The 20,244-nt window shown below is 39.8% G+C and overlaps 1 protein-coding gene across 1 annotated transcript in view; it reads right to left on the bottom strand.

Moving 5' to 3' along the window:
- Positions 1 to 20,244, bottom strand: part of LOC133606711 (uncharacterized) — a 330,643-nt gene that overhangs the window by 44,461 nt on the left and 265,938 nt on the right. The window contains exons 16-19 of the mRNA XM_061960959.2: positions 19,523 to 19,558; positions 15,125 to 15,169; positions 7,020 to 7,082; positions 6,546 to 6,614 (exon numbers count right to left, since the gene is read on the bottom strand). Coding sequence (XP_061816943.1) covers positions 6,546 to 6,614; positions 7,020 to 7,082; positions 15,125 to 15,169; positions 19,523 to 19,558 — 213 coding nt within the window. The remainder of the gene's footprint in view (positions 1 to 6,545; positions 6,615 to 7,019; positions 7,083 to 15,124; positions 15,170 to 19,522; positions 19,559 to 20,244) is intronic.

The raw sequence follows: 20,244 nt of genomic DNA on the forward strand, positions 1-20,244 counted from the left end.
CCTTAGTCCATCTCCATATAGAGTAAACATCTGTCAAAGGGGAATTAGTTTTTAATTGTTGTTCTTTTTACTATTAGTATTCTTTTTTCATTAACTTCTTTTTACACTTAAATAATAACAATGCGTGATGCACAAAGTTAACATCCCTCTTCATTTAAATCTACTCAACAACACAAGCATGCAATGTGACATCAAAGCATGAGGAGTTATATTACATTTCACATTTTGGTCAACTTATTTTTACACTTGTATACCAATTAAACATATTTAAAAAAACATATAACATATACAGTCCGCCATCAGTAATTGTCCCTCTCCACTTCCGTGTATTGTATGCCAGTGTTTTGTAACCATATTGTTGGACCACCCAAAAATATCTGTTTCTCAGATATGGTCTGTGAGGGCTGCAGTGATACTCAGTTGTAATACACTTATCCACCACTTGTGGCAGTAATGACAATATCAGACAAACAGAATAATTTTGGAGCTAAAGTCATACAGAAGTTTCTTAAGGGCAAAAATTATGACTAAAGTGGTGAAGCTGTATTTTCATTTGCGCTTTAATTTCATTGACAGTTTAGTTAACAAATATATTCATAACTAAGGTAGTTTATTTATTTTAGCACAACATAATTGTATGCAAATGTATTTTGTGTCAGTTATCTATGAGTCCCTTCTTCTGCTGTTTATTTGAGTACTAATCATTTTTCTAATCAGCCTGACCTAAGTCTAAAGTTTATGTGTTGAATAAATATTAATTTTTCTGATTAACGCACGGTTTCATATCATTTTACAAGGTTGTAAACTGTAAATACATTAGATACTATTATTGAATAAGAGTAAAAACAAGAGTAAGGTTACTTATATATTTGGGCGAGCCCCAGGTCCCTCTCTAAGGGCAAAGTTAGGCCCAGAGTTCAAAAAGGTTAAAGGGGAACTGCACTTGTGCTTATAATTCACACTCCGTATGAGAGACAAGAACACTTTAGTCGTTTTTAAAATGCATTCAAACTCGTAAATAAATGTCAGTTTACAAAGGAGCCAATGTGAGCCATGACGTCTATTGCGTTTATTCCAACCACAAAATCCAGTATATAACAATCCAAAAAGTGCCAATAATATTCCATTAACATTACTCGACCGAAATATTAACCAAGTACCGGTATTAGTGATATTGTTAATTGTTATTATAGGCGCTAACGTTAAGGACCTACATTTGGCGGCACATTGATCAGAGAGTGGCAACTTCCTTATGCTGTTGTATTGACATCTTCAACTGGTGAGCTGCTTTCTCGCTTCTGAGCTGGTGAAAGTTTATTCTAGATCAGGGGTGTCAAAATAATTTTAGTTCGGAGGCCACATGGAGAAAAATCTACTCCCGGACTGGTAAAATCATGGCACGATAACTTAAAAATAAAGACAACTTCAGATTGTTTTATTTGTTTAAAAATAGAACAAGCACATTCTCAAAATTTACAAATCATAATGTTTTTTTGTTTTTTTTACACTTACATGTTGCGGTTAATAGTATTCTATCTTTATTTGTCGTTATCTGTAGTTTCTGAACAAATTATGTGATAATGTTCATCAGTCAACTCATTGATGTGAATTTCCAATCTATCAAGATAAAAAAATGATATCAAAATCAAATTACAGGATGTTATTTATGTAGTTTGATCATTTTCCTCGACTGGTGGACTAACAGTTGGGAGAGTCGCCGTGCCAGAAACCTGAGGGTTCCTGGTTCAATCCCCAGTTTCTACCATCTTAGTCACGTTCGTTGTGTCCTTGAGCAAGACACTTCACCCTTGCTCCTGATGGGTCGTGGTTAGCGCCTTGCACGGCAGCTCCCGCCATCAGTGTGTGGATGTGTGTGTGAATGGGTGAATGTGGAAACAGTGTCAAAGCGCTTTGAGTACCTTAAAGGTAGAAAAGCGCTATACAAGTATAACCCATTTAACATCATGTGGTTAATATTTTTTTTTACATACGTAGCATAATCCAGAAAAATAAAAATAATTGCTATTGTGACATCTAGTGGACACATTTAGAACAGCGGTTTCTTTCATTCAAAAAGTTTGGCTTGTTTTTATACTTCCCAAACTCATCCCGCGGACCGGATAAAACCTGTTCGCGGGCTGTACGTTTGACACCCCTTTTCTAGATCATAAATAATGCCTCTCTCATGGGCTCCATTGTAAGCGGACTTTTGCCCACATTTATTTACTAGTTAAAATGCATTAAAAAAACAAAACGTATGCGTTCTTGTCTTCCATAAGGATTGGGAATGGTAGGCACAATTGTAAAAAAGTGCAGTTCCCCTGTAAGAACCTCGGTTGTATGCCACATGTCTGTCGTAATGTCTGCAAATAGTGAGTACCGTAATTTTCGGACTATAATTCGCAGTTTTTTTCATAGTTTGGCCGGTGCGACTTACACTCAAGAGCGACTTGTGTGTGAAATTATTAATACATTACCGTAAAATATCAAATAATATTATCTAGCTCATTCACATAAGACAGTGATTTTCAACCACTGTGCCGCGGCACACAAGTGTGCCGTGAGTTATTGTCTGGTGTGCCGTGGGTAATTATGCAACTTCACATAATTGGTCCAAAAAATATTTTTTGCAAATCAATAATCATAATAATGTGCCGTTGTCTAGTGCCTGTGCTGTGTAGAGCTTGGCAGGGTAATCTTGTGATACTCCATACCAGTAGGTGGCAGCAGGTAGTTTGCTTTGTAGAAGTCGGAACACGTCAAGGATGGTTTGTCGTGATCCCAACATGCAGAGCACAGCGGGAGACAGCGTGCAGGTAAAAAAGTATGTAACGCTTAAACCAAAAAATAACAAGGCAAGTCCCGCTAGGAAAAGGCACTGAAGCATAGGAATGGCTATGTAAAACAAAAGTAAAACTGAACTGCCTACAAAGTCAACAAACACAGAATGCTGGACGACAGCAAAAACTTACAGCGTGTGGAGCAAAGACGACGTCCACAAAGCACATCCCGTACATGACATGGCAATCAACAATGTCCCCACAAAGAAGGATAGCGTACGCACAACTTAAAGAGTCTTGATTGCGAAAACAAAGCAGGTGCGGGCAAAAGCACTCAAAGGAAGGCGTGAAGCTGCTACAGGAGAACACCAACAAAACAGGAAGGGTCACCAAAATAACAGCGCAAGACAGGAACTAAAGCACAATAACAAACTAAAAATAAGGCACGACAACTTGGTGGAGTTTCATTGTTTAACCTTTTCTACTGTTGGTGTGCCTCCGTATTTTTTAATAAAAAAAATGTGCCTTGGCTCAAAAAAGGTTGAAAAACAATGACATAAGAGACTAGACATATAAGATTTCATGGGATTTAGCGATCAGGAGTGACAGATTGTTTGGTAAACGTATAGCATGTTCTATATGTTATAGTTATTTGAATGACTCTTACCATAATATGTTACGTTAACATACCAGGCACGTTCTCAGTTGGTTATTTATGCCTCATATAACGTACACTTATTCAGCCTGTTGTTCACTATTCTTTATTTATTTTGAATTGCCTTTCAAATGTCTATTCTTGGTGTTGGGTTTTATCAAATAAATTTCCCCCAAAAATGCGACTTATATATCCAGTGCGACTTATATATGTTTTTTTCCTTCTTTATTATGCATTTTCGGCAGATGCGACTTATACTCCAGTGCGACTTATACTCCGAAAAATACGGTAGGTCTACTTATTTTTCAAATTCTATTACCATCTTTTTACACTTCTTTACGTTTCAACAAAGTTAAAGAGGCACGATACACCAAAGTCTGCCTTTATCAAATTCTTTTTACAGTTGTGTGCTTCTTCGGAACGTTATATTTTTTTTCTCAAAACACAAAGTTTGACCCCAAACTCAATCTGTGTCTGAGAGTTCAGAGTACACACTGTAAAAAGTCCTCTAGAGCAGTGGTCCCCAACCTTTTTTGCACCACGGACCGGTTTAATGTAGGCATTATTTTCAGGGACCGGCTTCCCACTTGTGAAAAATACAACTCACTATAACGCTGAATTAGTGGGAGCCCTGGCCTTGTTTCTTTGCAATTAAATGCTAATGGAAATCAGCCTTTGGCTACAATCTGTCACATTTATATTTGATATGTTCATTAATGTGCATTGTATCATGTCACAAAGTTATCACAAATGGCAACTTCCTATGAGGAGTTTTATTGTACATGTATAAACAAGCTCATTGGTGTGTCTAGTGCACAGGTGTCAAACTCAACATTTTATATGGCCCGCAAAAGCCTGGAAATAATATGTGTCATTGATTGATTGATTGATTGAGACTCTTATTAGTAGATTGCACAGTACAGTACATATTCCGTACAATTGACCACTAAATGGTAACACCCGAATACGTTTTTCAACTTGTTTAAGTCGGGGTCCACGTTAATCAATTCATAGCAAATTCATTCATTTTATATTTTCTTTCTTTACTTTCTTATTTTCTTACTAAAGGTAATATGTTTTTTTTTAAAGTTTAACAGTGGAAAAAAAATTGTGTCCAATATTGCAACAAATATTATATTATCTAACTTTGTTGGTTAAAATCCAAATAAATACTTAAATATCTGCTTAACTTATGGTTTTGAAGCAAGTTATCCATCAAATTGTACACTACAAAAATGATCAATAGATTTTACTGTAAAATTTAGGGAGTTTTTTTCAGCATATTACTTTAAGTTGAAAAAAAAAAACGCCCAATGTTTGTTTTTTTCCAGTAAAATTCTGTTGACTGAGCTGTCAGTTTTTGTTTTTTTTTAATCCACGGTTGAGGATTTTAAACAATGGATGTCCGCTAACTTCTTGCAACTCAACGCCAAGAAAACGGAAATGCTGATTATCGGTCCTGCTGGACACCGACATTTATTTAATAATACCACCTTAACATTTGACAACCAAACAATTACACAAGGCGACTCTGTAAAAAATCTGGGTATTATCTTCGACCCAACTCTCTCCTTTGAGTCACACATTAAGAGTGTTACTAAAACGGCCTTCTTTCATCTCCGTAATATCGCTAAAATTCGTTCTATTTTATCCACTAGCGACGCTGAGATCATTATTCATGCGTTCGTTATGTCTCGTCTCGACAAGAACAAGAAAGTTTGATCATATTACGCCTGAACTATATATACTTTTTTATACCTATATACATATATACCTACATATATACCTATACTGGCTCACCTGCACTGGCTTCCTGTGCACTTAAGATGTGACTTTAAGGTTTTACTACTTACGTATAAAAGACTACACGGTCTAGCTCCAGCCTATCTTGCTGATTGTATTGTACCATATGTCCCGGCAAGAAATCTGCGTTCAAAGAACTCCGGCTTATAAGTGATTCCCAGAGCCCAAAAAAAGTCTGCGGGCTATAGAGTGTTTTCTATTCGGGCTCCAGTACTATGGAATGCCCTCCCGGTAACAGTTAGAGATGCTACCTCAGTAGAAGCATTTAAGTCCCATCTTAAAACTCATTTGTATACTCTAGCCTTTAAATAGACCCCCCTTTTTTAGACCAGTTGATCTGCCGTTTCTTTTCCTTTCCCCTCTGCTCCCCTCTCCCTTGTGGAGGGGGAGACACACAGGTCTGGTGGCCATGGATGAAGTGCTGGCTGTCCAGAGTCGGGACCCGGGGTGGACCGCTCGCCTGTGCATCGGTTGGGAACATCTCTGCGCTGCTGACCCGTCTCCGCTCGGGATGGTTTCCTGCTGGCCCCACTATGGACTGGACTCTTACTATTATGTTGGATCCACTATGGACTGGACTTTCACAATATTATGTCAGACCCACTCGACATCCATTGCATTTGGTCTCCCCTAGGGGGGGGGGGGGGTTACCCACATATGCGGTCCTCTCCAAGGTTTCTCAAAGTCATTCATATCGACGTCCCACTGGGGTGAGTTTTTCCTTGCCCTTATGTGGGCTCTGTACCGAGGATGTCGTTGTGGCTTGTGCAGCCCTTTGAGACACTTGTGATTTAGGGCTATATAGATAAACATTGATTGATTGATTGCTATGGTACCACATTTTATTATGGTAAAAACACTGGCAGCTGAGTTGCCAAAATAAAATTAAACAGCTGTACTGTATTTTTTTATTTACAGTGATATGTTGTAAAAATAACAATAATAAAATACCACCATATATTTTACAGTAAAAGTCTGGCAACTATGCTGCTAGTTCTTTTCTGTAAAAAACAGTGGTCAAATTTCCAGATTTGTTTTACTCTTTACGTTAAAAAAAAATAAAATGTTTAAATTCATAGGCAAATTAATTAATTATTTACTGTTACAAGCCATGACTGTGGTGTGGCCCTCAATGAAAACAAGTTTGAAACCCCTGGTCTAGTGGGACAGGCCAAAGTTAAATTGGAGAAAATGCAGTCCTTTATAAATTATTTAATGTTTCTCTCCGGCCCGGTAGCAAATGTTTAACGGACCGGTTGGGGACCACTGCTCTAGAGGGTGGCACAAATCAATTTGGAACAACTGACCTTTGAACCCACAGGGCCAATACTGCCCGTTTCGCCTTTTCCGGGCGGCCCATGGTCGCCTCTCTCACCCTGTCAACACAAACAACTGATTAAAAGGGGGAAAAAATAATGCTTAAACAACAGAACGTGTACATTAAAAAAAAAAAAAAAGCAGCATAAGCATTATGTCTGAAATTGCCATGAGCAGAGGTAGCCAACAGATGGCGCTGTGGTGCCACTTAGAGGGACTACTGTATTCAAACAGGACATTACTCTGACATAAAAAGGTCCTGAGCATGAAAATAAATGTGTTTTAGCTGCCTGCTTCTGTCTTTACTGTGCAGTAAACAAGAGCATTAATTATAATCCCGCGTGTGGATTATCACCGCATGCTCCTCGCTGTGATAATGTCATGGCTCAAAGGAAGAAAATCTTTCCAAGTGACATTCTGCAAGCTGAAAGAGACATTGTCGCCTAATGCTGTGCATCACCCACCTTGGTTCCCGGCAGGCCTGGGAGACCCGGCTCTCCCTGGGGGCCGAGGAATCCAGGTTCTCCCTGATTGAAAAGAAAACAAATATTTTATCCCAAAAATGCGGGATTAGCCATTTTGCTAATTTAACCCCCTGGCAGCGAAACGTATCAACGGACCCTACTGGACTCCGTCTTTTGACGTACGAGGTGCTCAATTTGATTTCTTAAGGGAGCTTCCCAGTACTGTATCGCTAAACCATCTGTGGTGCTTTAGTCGCTCGGGAAAGTCTGGAGGAAAGACGGCAGGACAAATGATGCGTCAAGCTTGGAAGGATAGTGCTAGGTTAGCAAAATGTTGTTAGATCCATCAAGCATTGAAGAAGCAACCGTGCAATGTTATTTGGATTAGCATGCAGCCTTATTCAGTAGAAGCTGGCAAATACATACAATTTATTTTCATACACAACAAGGATGCAACATTCCAGACTTCATACAAGAATGTAAACATTGAAACAAGGAATAGCACAGGAAGTCATCAATTTGCGACACCTAATGATAATGTTGACGTTTCCTAAGGCATGATTTATCTGACATCATTAAAAAGACTATCAGTGATAAAGTTAAAGTACAAACCTTGTTTCCATGAGTTGGGAAATTGTGTTAGATGTAAATATAAACGGAATACAATGATTTGCAAATCCTTTTCAACCCATATTCAGTTGAATGCACTACAAAGACAAGATATTTGATGTTCAAACTCATAAACTTTTTTGTTGTTGTTGCAAATAATAATTAACTTAGAATTTCATGGCTGCAACACGTGCCAAAGTAGTTGGGAAAGGGCATGTTCACCACTGTGTTACATCCCCTTTTCTTTTAACAACACTCAATAAACGATTGGGAACTGAGGAAACTAATTGTTGAAGCTTTGAAAGTGGAATTCTTTCTCATTCTTGTTTTATGTAGAGCTTCAGTCGTTCAACAGTCCGGGGTCTCCGCTGTCGTATTTTGCGCTTCATAATGCGCCACACATTTTCGATGGGAGACAGGTCTGGACTGCAGGCGGACCAGGAAAGTACCCGCACTCTTTTTTTACGAAGCCACGCTGTTGTAACACGTGCTGAATGTGGCTTGGCATTGTCTTGCTGAAATAAGCAGGGGCGTCCATGAAAAAGACGACGCTTAGATGGCAGCATATGTTGTTCCAAAACCTGTATGTACCTTTCAGCATTAATGGTGCCTTCATAGATGTGTAAGTTAACCATGCCTTGGGCACTAATGCACCCCCATACCATCACAGATGCTGGCTTTTGAACTTTGCGTCGATAACAGTCTGGATGGTTCGCTCCCCCTTTGGTCCACGATGACACGATGTCGAATATTTCCAAAAATAATTTGAAATGTGGACTCGTCAGACCACAGAACACTTTTCCACTTTGCATGAGTCCATCTTAGATGATCTTGTGCCCAGAGAAGCCGGCGGCGTTTCTGGATGTTGTTGATAAATGGCTTTCGCTTTGCTTTAAGTTGCACTTATAGATGTAGCGACGAACTGTATTTAGTGACAATGGTTTTCTGAAGTGTTCCTGAGCCCATGTGGTGATATCCTTTAGAGATTGATGTCGGTTTTTGATACAGTGCCGTCTGAGGGATCGAAGGTCACGGTCATTCAATGTTGGTTTCCGGCCATGCCGCTTACGTGGAGGGATTTCTCCAGATTCTTTGAACCATTTGATGATATTATGGACCGTAGATGTTGAAATCCCTAAATTTCTTGCAATTGCACTTTGAGAAACGTTGTTCTTAAACTGTTTGACTATTTGCTCACGCAGTTGTTGTCGAATGGGTGTACCTCGCCCCATCCTTTCTTGTGAAAGACTGAGCATTTTTTGGGAAGCTGTTTTTATACCCAATCATGGCACCCACCTGTTCCCAATTAGCCTGCACACCTGTGGGATGTTCCAAATAAGTGTTTGATGAGCATTCCTCAACTTTATCAGTATTTATTGCCACCTTTCCCAACTTCTTTGTCACGTGTTGTTAGCATCAAATTCTAAAGTTAATGATTATTTGCAAAAAAAAAAATGTTTATCAGTTTGAACTACAAATATGTTGTCTTTGTAGCATATTCAATTGAATATGGGTTGAAAATGATTTGCAAATCATTGTATTCCATTTATATTTACATCTAACACAATTTCCCAACTCATATGGAAACGGGGTTTGTACCACTGATAGTCACACACACACTCGGTGTGGTGAAAGTACTCTCTGCATTTGACCCATCCCCTTGTTCCAACCCCCTGGGAGGTGAGGGGAGCAGGGAGCAGCGGCGGTGGCCGTGCTCGGGAATCATTTTGGTGATTTAACCCCCAATTCCAACCCTTGATGCTGAGTGCCAAGCAGGAAGGTAATGGTAATGGTAATGGGTTCCATTTTTATAGTCTTTGGTATGAACTCACGACCTACCGATCTCAGGGCGGACACTCTAACCACAAGGCCACTGAGCAGCAACAAGCCCTACTGGAATAAACCTTATACTCTGGAGGTTCGTCTCAATTCTGCCTCTCACTGGTCAGCACAGGAACCAAACCAGGTCTCTAAAAATATTTTGGGGAAAAAGCACCTCTCTAAATTGAGTTCCGGTCGCCATCATGCATGACGTCATATGAGATGTCAGACCCACTTTTTGCAAATGTTTGGCATTTTCTTAAGCGTGATACAAAATAATGGCAGCGTTTTTTGTTTTTTTTAAATCTACAGTCTATTATGCAACTACAATTTTATCACAATTGTTCACGAGACTAATGTTAAGCAAGTATAAACGGATGAACCATGTAAGGTTTATTGCAACGTTTCATGTACATTCAACAACTTTCATGTTTTTGTTTTTTTTAGCTCTATTCTATTTTGCAAGTAGCCTACAGTATAGTCCGGGGGTTGGCAACCCGCGGCTCTTGAGCGCCGCCCTAGTGGCTCTCTGGAGCTTTTTCAAAAATGTATGAAAAATGGAAAAAGATGAGGGGAAAACATTTATTTTTGTTTTAATATGGTTTCAAAAAACATGACACAAACCTCCCTAATTGTTAGAAATCCCACTGTTTATATTAAACATGCTTCACAGATTAGAGAATATTTGGCGAGCGCCGTTTTGTCCCACTAATTTTGGCGGTCCTTGAACTCATCGTAGTTTGTTTACATGTACAACTTTCTCTGGCTTTAAAAGACGTGTTTTATGCAACTCCTTTTTTGGCTCATTTTGTCCACCAAACTTTTAATGTTGTGCGTGAAGGCACAAATGTGATCTTTGTTGATGTTATTGACTTGTGTGGAGTGCTAACCAGACATATTTGGTCAGTGCATAACTGCAAGCTAATCAATGCTAACGTGCTATTTAGGCTAGCTGTATGTACAAATTGCATCATTATGCCTCATTGGTAGGTATATTTGAGCTCATTTCCTTTAAGTCCTCTTAATTCAATTTATATTTGCCTGTCTCATGACACATTATCTGTATGTAATATTGGCTGCATTTCTGATAGTTGTTCCAGACCACAGCAAACATTACCCAGCTTGCAAAGACTGTAATAAATCCATTAGAAGAAGACAGCCTGCCGTTTCCTTTAACTTGGCCACACAAGCCAGTCATTTCCAAGAGTTATCTCACCCTCCATTTTACTAATGTTTTCCAATGTTGTAAAAATGTGTAGAATAAATATTACATTTCAACATTTCTGTCAACAAAGATTTGCATCAGCCTGCGACACATAGTCATTTTGATAGTAGGCTAATATTGCTTATATAGACACTTACATAATGTGTTGTCTTCGTTATAACACTTATACAAGGCTTTTAATAATTTGCGGCTCCAGACAGATTTTTTTTAATTGTATTTTTGGTCCAATGTGGCTCTTTCAACATTTTGGGTTGCCGACCCCTGGTATAGACGAACAATTCGGAATTAGATCACAGTTTTTGTTCTGCAAAAATACACCTCTTATATCACATAATAGCTTGGAAGCAGTGGCAGCAGCAGCAACACAACCAATGTTATAATACACCTCAAACATCAAAAACTTTTACTACATATACAAAATACCTATTCCTCTCAGACATTGTTCACAAATCTGTCTAAATCTGTGTTAGTGAGAATGTCTTCTTTGCCAAGATAATTCACCCTTCCTCACAGGTGTGGCATATCAAGATGTTGATTAAACAGCATAATTATTGGACAGGTGTACCTTAGTCTGTCCACAATAAAAGGCCACTCTGAAATGTGCAGTTTTGGAGTTGCAGTTGGCATGCTGACTGCAGGAATGTCCACTAGAATCAAATGTTCCTTTCTCTACTATAAGCCATCTCCAAAGGCGTTTCGGAGAACTTGCCAGTACATCCAACCGACCTCGCAACCGCAGACCATGTGTAACCACACCAGCCCAGGACCTCCACATCCAGCAGGTGCACCTCCAGCCACCCAGCTGCTGCAACAATTGTTTTGCATGACCAAATAATTTCTGCACAAACTGTGAGAAATCGTCTCAGGGAAGCTCATCTGCATCCTCGTTGTCCTCATCGGGGTCTCGACTTGACTGCAGTTCCTCGTCGTAACCGACTCGAGTGTGCAAATGCTCACATTCGATGGCATCTAGCACGTTGGAGTATGGAGAGAAATCCCTGTTGGCCCATGGTGGGGGTGGGGTTATGTTATGGGCATGAACGCAAGTGCATTTTATTGATGGCATTTTGAATGCACAGAGATACCGTGACGAGATCCTGAGGCCCATTGTTGTGCCATTCACCCGAGACCATCACCTCATGTTGAAGCATGACAACGCACGGCCCCATGTTGCAATGATCTGTACACAATTCCTGGAAGCTGAAAACACCCCAGTTCTTGCACGGCCAGCATACTCACGGTATTATTTTCGACCCTACTCGACCCAACTCTATCATTTGAGTCTCACATTAAAAGTGTTACTAAAACAGCCTTCTTTCATTTCCGTAATATCGCTAAAATTTGTCCCATTTTGTCCACCACCAACACGGAGATGATTATTCATGCGTTCGTTACGTCTCGTTTTGATTACTGTAACGTTTCGTCAGATTTCGGGTCTCCCTATGTCTAGCATTAAAAGACTACAGTTGGTACAAAATGCGGCTGCTAGACTTTTGACAAGAACAAGAACGTTTGATCATATTAGGCCTATACTGGCTCACCTGCACTGGCTTCCTCTGCACTTAAGATGCGACTTTAAGGTTTTACTACTTGTGTATAAAATACTAAACGGTACTAAAGGGACGGCGTGGCGCAGTGGAAGAGTGGCCGTGCGCAATCCGAGGGTCCCTGGTTCAATCCCCACCTAGTACCAACCTCGTCATGTCCGTTGTGTCCTGAGCAAGACACTTCACCCTTGCTCCTGATGGCTGATGGTTAGCGCCTTGCATGGCAGCTCCCGCCATCAGTGTGTGAATGTGTGTGTGAATGGGTAAATGTGGAAGTAGTGTCAAAGCGCTTTGAGTACCTTGAAGGTAGAAAAGCGCTATACAAGTACAACCCATTTATTATTATCATTTATTTATAACTCCATCCTATCTTGCTGATTGTATTGTACTATATGTCCTGCCAGAAATGTATTAGTGATCCCCAGAGCCCCAAAAAAGTTTTTGGGCTTTAGAGAGTTTTATATTTGGCATCCAGTACTCTGGAGTGCCTACCAAAATCAGTTAGAGAGGCTACTTCAGTAGAAGCATTGAAGTCCCATCTTAAAACTCATGTGTATACTCTAGTCTTTAAACAGACCCATTTTTAGACCAGTCGATCTGCTGTTTCCCTTTTCTGATCTGGCCCTCTCTCCTGCGTGGAGAGGTTATCAGGTGACCAAGGATCAGCCTCCACGGAGGACGTGCAAGCTGTTTCAAGTCGAGATCCGGGGTGGACCACTAGTCAGTTGGTGACGTCTCTGAGCTGTTTACTTGTCTCCATTCAAGATGATCCCCTGCTGGCCTCCCAATGGACTGGACTTTCACATTATGAAGTTGGGACCCGGGGTGGACCACTCCTTATGCATCAGTCGCTGACGTCTCGGCGCCCAGGCTTGTCTACATGCAGGAGGATTCCCTGCTGGCCCCACTATGAACTGGACTTTCACATTTTTAACCGTATCCACTCAGCATCCATTGCACCGGTCACCCCAAGGGGCGGGGGGGTTCCTCACATCTGCGGTCCCTTCCAAGGTTTCTCATTGTGCCCATTGGGTTGAGTTTTTTCTAGCCCTGATGTGGGATCTGAGCCGAGGATGTCATTGTGGCTTGTGCAGCCCTTTGAGACATTTGTGTTTAAGGGCTATATAAGTAAAATTTGATTGATTGACTGATTAATTGACTTGTCACCCAGTGAGCATGTTTGGGATGCTGTGGATCGACAGCGTGTTCCAGTTCCTGCCAATATCCAGCAACTTGGCACAGCCATCGAAGAGGAGTGGACCGACATTCCACAGGCCACAATCAACAACATGATCAACTCAATGCGAAGGAGATGTGTTGCACTGCGTTAGGAAAATGGTGGTCACACCAGATACTGACTGCTTTTCTATAAAGTAAAACTGCACAATTCAGAGTGGCCTTTGATAGTGGGCAGCCTAAAGCACACCTGTGCAATAATCATGCTGCTTAATCAGCATCTTGATATGCCACACCTGTGAGGTGGGATGGATTATCTTGGCAAAGAAGAAGTGCTCACTAACACAGATTTAGACAGATTTGCTAACAATATTTGAGAGGTATAGGTATTTTGTGTATACCAGGGGTCACCAACGCGGTGCCCACGGGCACCAGGTCGCCCGCTGGCCTGTTCTAAAAAAAGCTCAAATAGCAGCACTTACCAGTGAGCTGCCTCTATTTTTTAAATTGTATTTATTTACTAGCAAGCTGGTCTCGCTTTGCTCAACATTTTTAATTCTAAGAGAGACAAAACTCAAATAGAATTTGAAAATCCAAGAAAATATTTTAAAGACTTGGTCTTCACTAACTGACAAAGAAACAGATAACAGATTTGGTGTCAAGTTCAAAGTGTGACATGATTTATTTAAAAATTTGAGAGTTGACTTTTGTATTTTACACGAGTTATTTGTACAAACATGGTGCAAAGTAATTCATGATTTGTTAAAAAATGTTAGTGGCCAGCTAGTTAAAATGGGATATTGTGATTTCACAAGACTGTCTTAGAAGTGATCATTTGAAAATGTTCAATTTGAAAAATGTGCACTTAGAGAAAATATAAAAATAAAGTGTTGCATATTGATATTTATCTGTTTCTATATATATAAATTGTGAGAAATCATTAAGATGATCAGTGTTTCCACAAAGATAAATATCATTAATTATTAATAATAACATAGAGTTAAAGGTAAATTGAGCAAATTGGCTATTTCTGGCAATTTATTTAACTGTGTATCAAACTGGTAGCCCTTCGCATTAATCAGTACCCAAGAAGTAGCTCTTGGTTTCAAAAAGGTTGGTGACCCCTGTTGTAAACAGTAAAAGTTTTAGATCTCATGAAAAATGGGAGCTAAAACAAGAGTGTTGCATTTATATTTTTGTTCAGTACACAAAGGTGTGGCTAATCTATGGATTTTTCTCTTCGCTTAATTATGGAATGGATTAAGCAAAGAAATCAAACAGTGTACTAAAATTACCCACTTTGAGAAAGTGTTCAAACTCAGAAGTGTTTACAAAGTACCGGGAAGACGATAAACATCTTGAACGTTATTAAACAAGGAGAAAATCGTATTAATCTCATAAAAGTTGAAAAAAGACATCAATTGCTTTTCTGTTTGACTGCCGTGTTACACACAAATAAACTTTTACAAAATCTTTCTATTTAAATATCTAATTTCCCAATGTACCGGTTTATACCGGCAACCTATAGTCCGGTGCAGCTAATATATGAACAAAATCCTTTTTCCTTTTAAAATTTAGCGGGTGCGTCTTATCTACCGGTGCGGCTTATAGTTCGCAAAATACGGTAACAGCGGCATTAGCGACAACAATGAAGAGACCTTCTGAGCTATTGATGACTGATGGACGACAGCAGGTAGGGGGTGGGGTGAAAACGGCAGAGCATTTACCTTAATCCCTGGTAGTCCAGGCAGCCCTGGAAGTCCTGGCTCTCCCTACACAGGAAGAGTTGTGACATTGTTACAGCCAAGCTAATCTATATCTTATCTATATGTATGGATTTCTAGTCTATCTTAACATCTTCTCTGTGGCGGTGGTGGCTGTCATTAGTAACCAGGAGAAGGTAGTACGCATGCACTTTTATTGCATGCCATCATCATTGATTAGTGCTTGTTATGTCACTCAAATCTGCAGCCCGGGGTGCGATTACTTTGTTGGTGAAAGGTTGCAAAAGGCCTGTTTTGGGATGATTTGGCAAGGCTCCCAACCAATAGCTAGAACAATGGAGTCCCTGAGTGAGACCTCTTAAAGAGACTTTAAAAAAAAACACCTCTTGACTGCAGATGATTTATGGCTCTATTAAAAATTGTCGTATTTATGGCGCACAAGTAGAGGAATGATTAGCTGCGCACGAGCGTGATCGACCGTAAACGGCACTCGGGGGATCAGTGCGGGGTTGTAAATTTACACCGTGGCAAATGAAAGCATTGTAATGAACAAAAAGCTTCACCCATAAGCAGTCCGATGGTTGTTTTTAATGCGGGACAATAACTAAATCTGAAGAAGAGTAGAGTAGAGGGATAATGTCAGCGCGTCAGCACTGGTGGAGTGGCTGTAAATAGCACAGTAAGAGGACACAAGCACTTGCTAAAAGCTCAAACGTGGTGTAGCGTTGTGTTCCTTTAAAAGGCCCCATATTATATAGATTTTCATCAATTTCAAAGAAGAGGTCCCACAATGGCGTTTTGGGAATACCAACATATCGAGCTATGATGGTAATTTAGTGCTTCAAAAGTGCTTTTAAAGTTAAGTACCACTGATAGTATAAAGTACCCTTTGTTCCACCCCCTGGGAAGTGAGGGGATCAGTGAGCAGCAGCAGTGGCCGTGCTCAAGAATCAATTTGGTGATTTAACCCCCAATTCCAACCCTTGATGCTGAGTGCCAAGCACTTTATAGTCTTTGGTATGACTCGGCCGGGGTTTGAACTCACGACCTACAGATCTCAGGGCAGACACTCTAACCACAAGGCCACTGAGCCGTTTTTTTTCTTTTCAGTAAGCCCACCTAGGAACACAAAGTTTTGTGTGTCTTTAGCTTTAACCTCTTAAGGCCCAAGCTGTTTGTTTACATGCTTTTTTTAATTTTATTTCTCTTTGCTATTTGGGCTTATTGGACCCTAATTAGAATAAAAACTAAAAAACATCTTTTAATATGATGTACTTAGTCCATAAGTACACAAATGTGTACTTCAAGTGTAGTGACGTGTACATTTTTATTTTTACACTTTTTTCCCCAAATTCCATTGTATGTTATACTCTTCTGACACCACCAGATAGCAGTATAAGTGTCCATATGTTGGCATAAGACCCCATTTCAGTAGTGTACACAATTTTGGAAATAAGAGCTAAACGGTGCTGTCTACGCATGTGGCCACTAAGGCCTTTAGAGGTTAATGCTAATGAGCTGTGTTTGTCCAGCCTGTATCCAACAGAGTGTGTCTCCAAGAAGCGTCGTCGTGCAGAGCACTCTGTCGACTCTGCACTTGTCCAACATAATAGATGCCACATATCACATGCAAAACTCTTAACATTGAAGTGTGGGACAGGAGAACACAAATGTTGGCAACATGAGCGTAGCTCACACGGTGTACACGTTACTCACATTTTAACAGCAACATCATCCTGGATTAACCTAGAATGACCAAACTTATACCTTCTACATCTGTGGCTGACTGACGGATAGTTGGCAGAGCTTTGTTTTAAGATGTGTAGCAAAGCCCATACCGTGGTACCTGATTTTTCATACCTGCCCGGATTTTCACAAAGATTAAGTTTCTCGAAGGAAATGATTGCCAAAAATATGTTCCGGGTTTCTTTCTCTGTCTCGGTTATTTTACGGCCTAACAAACTTGTTAGTTTTCCCACGTATCGTTACGCTAAATCGGGTGCCCAAACAAAGCATCCATGTATTGGTGAGTCAGTCTGTAACAAATGGATCGTGGTTCTTTTAGAGTTGGGACACTATTGGCAAATAATGGCCAGGGAGTCCTTTAATCATCTTTATATATATGTGTGTATAATATATATATATATATATATATATATATATATATATATATATATATATATATATATATATATATATATATATATAAAAATAATACAGGCCAGAAGTTTGGACACACCTTCTCATTGAATGCGTTTTCATTATTTTCATCACTATTCACATTGTAGATTGTCACTGAAGGCATCAAACCTATGAATGAACACATGTGGAGTTATGTACTTAACAAAAAAAGGTGAAATAACTGAAAACATGTTTTGTACTCTAGTTTCTTCAAAATAGCCACCCTTTGCTCTGATTACTTTTTCTCACACTCTTGGCATTCTCTCGATGAGCTTCAAGAAGTAGTCCCCTAAAATGGTTTTCACTTCACAGGTGTGCTTGAAGCTCGAGAGAATGCCAAGAGTTTGCAAAGTAGTAATCAGAGCAAAAGGTGGCTATTCTGAAGAAACTAGAATATAAAATATGTTTTCAGTTATTTCACCTTTTTTGTTAAGTACACAACTCCACGTGTGTTCATTCATAGTTGTGATGCCTTCAGTGACAATCTACAATGTAAATAGTCATGTAAATGAACTGAAAACATGTTTTGTACTCTAGTTTCTTCAAAATAGCCACCCTTTGCTCTGATTACTTTTTCTCACACTCTTGGCATTCTCTCGATGAGCGTCAAGAAGTAGTCACCTGAAATGGTTTTCACTTCACAGGTGTGCTTGAAGCTCATCGAGAGAATGCCAAGAGTGTGCAAAGCAGTAATCAGTGCAAAAGGTGGCTATTCTGAAGAAACTAGAATATAACATTTTTTTTCAGTTATTTCACCTTTTTTGTTAAGTACATAACTCCACATGTGTTCATTCATAGTTGTGATGCCTTCAGTGACAATCTACAATGTAAATAGTCATGAAAATAAAGAAAATGAGGAGAAGGTGTGTCCAAACTTTTGGCCTGTACTGTGTATATGTGAGTGATTTATTCTTCATAGAACACAACGAATACCTCCTTTTTTTCACCTGCACTGCACAGTGCGTCATGCGCTGATAGGTTTATTCAAATGTCGAATAGGCTTTCGGTCTTTGCTCTTTTTTTTTTTCTCGAGTACAGCCGCATAATAACCTGAAATGTGGCCAAATAAAGTTGCAAACGACAGCACTTAGATAAATAAGTTGAAAAACACTATTGAATTAAAAACCTAACTTGTAAAAAAAAAAAAAAAAAAAAGTACAATAAAAAGTGACCTTAAATGTTCAACTACCCATTTAATTTTAGTCATTTACATGTATTTTTGCATTGTTGGGACGGCGTGGCGCAGTGGAAGAATGGCCGTGCGCGACACGAGTGTCCCAGGTTCAATCCCCACCTAGTACCAACCTCGTCATGTCCGTTGTGTCCTGAGCAAGACACTTCACCCTTGCTCCTGATGGGTGCTGGTTAGCGCCTTGCATGGCAGCTCCCTCCATCAGTGTGTGAATGTGTGTGTGAATGGGTAAATGTGGAAGTAGTGTCAAAGCGCTTTGAGTACCTTGAAGGTAGAAAAGCGCTATACAAGTACAACCCATTTATCATTATTTATGTTTTCCGCATGTAAAACTAGATACTTGTGTTAATATTTTTGGGTATCTGGAATGGATAAACTAGACTTGTTTTATTTATTTGGGAAATATTTACTCCGTTTTCAACGGACACTTTGGAATGTATTTTTAACAAAAAGAGAGGTGCCGCTGTACTGCAAAAATAAGTGTTTCAATGCCTCTTCTTGCAAAAGTGGAGAAAACAAGTGAGGGAGAAGATTCAAGTTTTGGTGCTCATAAATAGGCTGTCGGGGCAAACTATTTTTAAAAAGTCACTTTTGCATAATAGGGGACCTTTAAAAAGGGGTACTGCCACATTCTGATTAGGCATGTCAAGAAACAATACGTTGAAAGAATTGCTATATGCAGAGCTACAGTATTTCAAGCCTTAAGCCAAAGAAAATGAAAACACAGACCGCCAAGATGCTCCAAAGCTCAAATTCAAGTGTCAGGTTCTGCCTGGTAGGCCCCCCCCCCCCCCCCCCCCCATGGACTATGGAGTTCTGGTTCTACACTTTTAAGGGTCAACTGAGATTGGAATTCTCTTGTCAAAACTCGATCTGTAGCTATTTAATCTTGTGCAATAGATGCTCTAGCAGCTATGGTGTCCAGTGGCAAAGAGTCTCCATTAGAAGCTGGAGGCTTGAAGTGATGTTATTAGTGGCGTATAAAAGCATTTGGTTCTAAGAGTATAGAAAAGCATTATTATTATTACCTTTTGTCCACTTCTTCCAGGTTCCCCAGGTTCCCCCTGTAATACAAGCACACATGTCCCGTTAAAACCAATTTAAAATAAGTTTTTCATGAGTAACAGTGAGCATTACAAGAACTAATGCTAAGCTCATACTTGCCAACCTTGAGACCTCCGATTTCGGGAGGTGTGGGGGGCGTGGTTAAGAGGGGAGGAGTATATTTACAGCTAGAATTCACCAAGTCAAGTATTTCATATACTGTATATATATATATATATATATATATATATATATATATATATATATATTCTGCTCCTGTGTGGATATAATCCATCCACCTCACAGGTGTGGCATACCACAATACTGATTAGACAGCATGATTATTGCACAGGTGTGCCTTAGTTTAGGCACAATAAAAGGCCACCACAAAAGTTAAAAAAAAAAAAAAGAAGTGCAGTTTTATCACGCAGCAGAATGCCACAGATGTTGCAAGTATTGAGTGAGCGTGCAATAGGAATGCTGACTGCAGAAATGTCCACTTGAGCTATTGCCTGTGAATTAAATGTTAATTTCTTTACCATAAGCCGTTTTTGGCAGTACGTCCAACCAGCCTTACAACAGAAGACCATGTGTAACGACACCAGCCCAGGACCTCCACATTTAGCATCTTTACCTCCAAAATTGTCTGAAACCAGCCGCCTTGACAGCTTCAGCGATGATCACTTTCCATAAGCAAATATGTTCT

Source organism: Nerophis lumbriciformis, linkage group LG05 (assembly GCF_033978685.3).
Source record: "Nerophis lumbriciformis linkage group LG05, RoL_Nlum_v2.1, whole genome shotgun sequence".
Taxonomy (NCBI): domain Eukaryota; kingdom Metazoa; phylum Chordata; class Actinopteri; order Syngnathiformes; family Syngnathidae; genus Nerophis; species Nerophis lumbriciformis.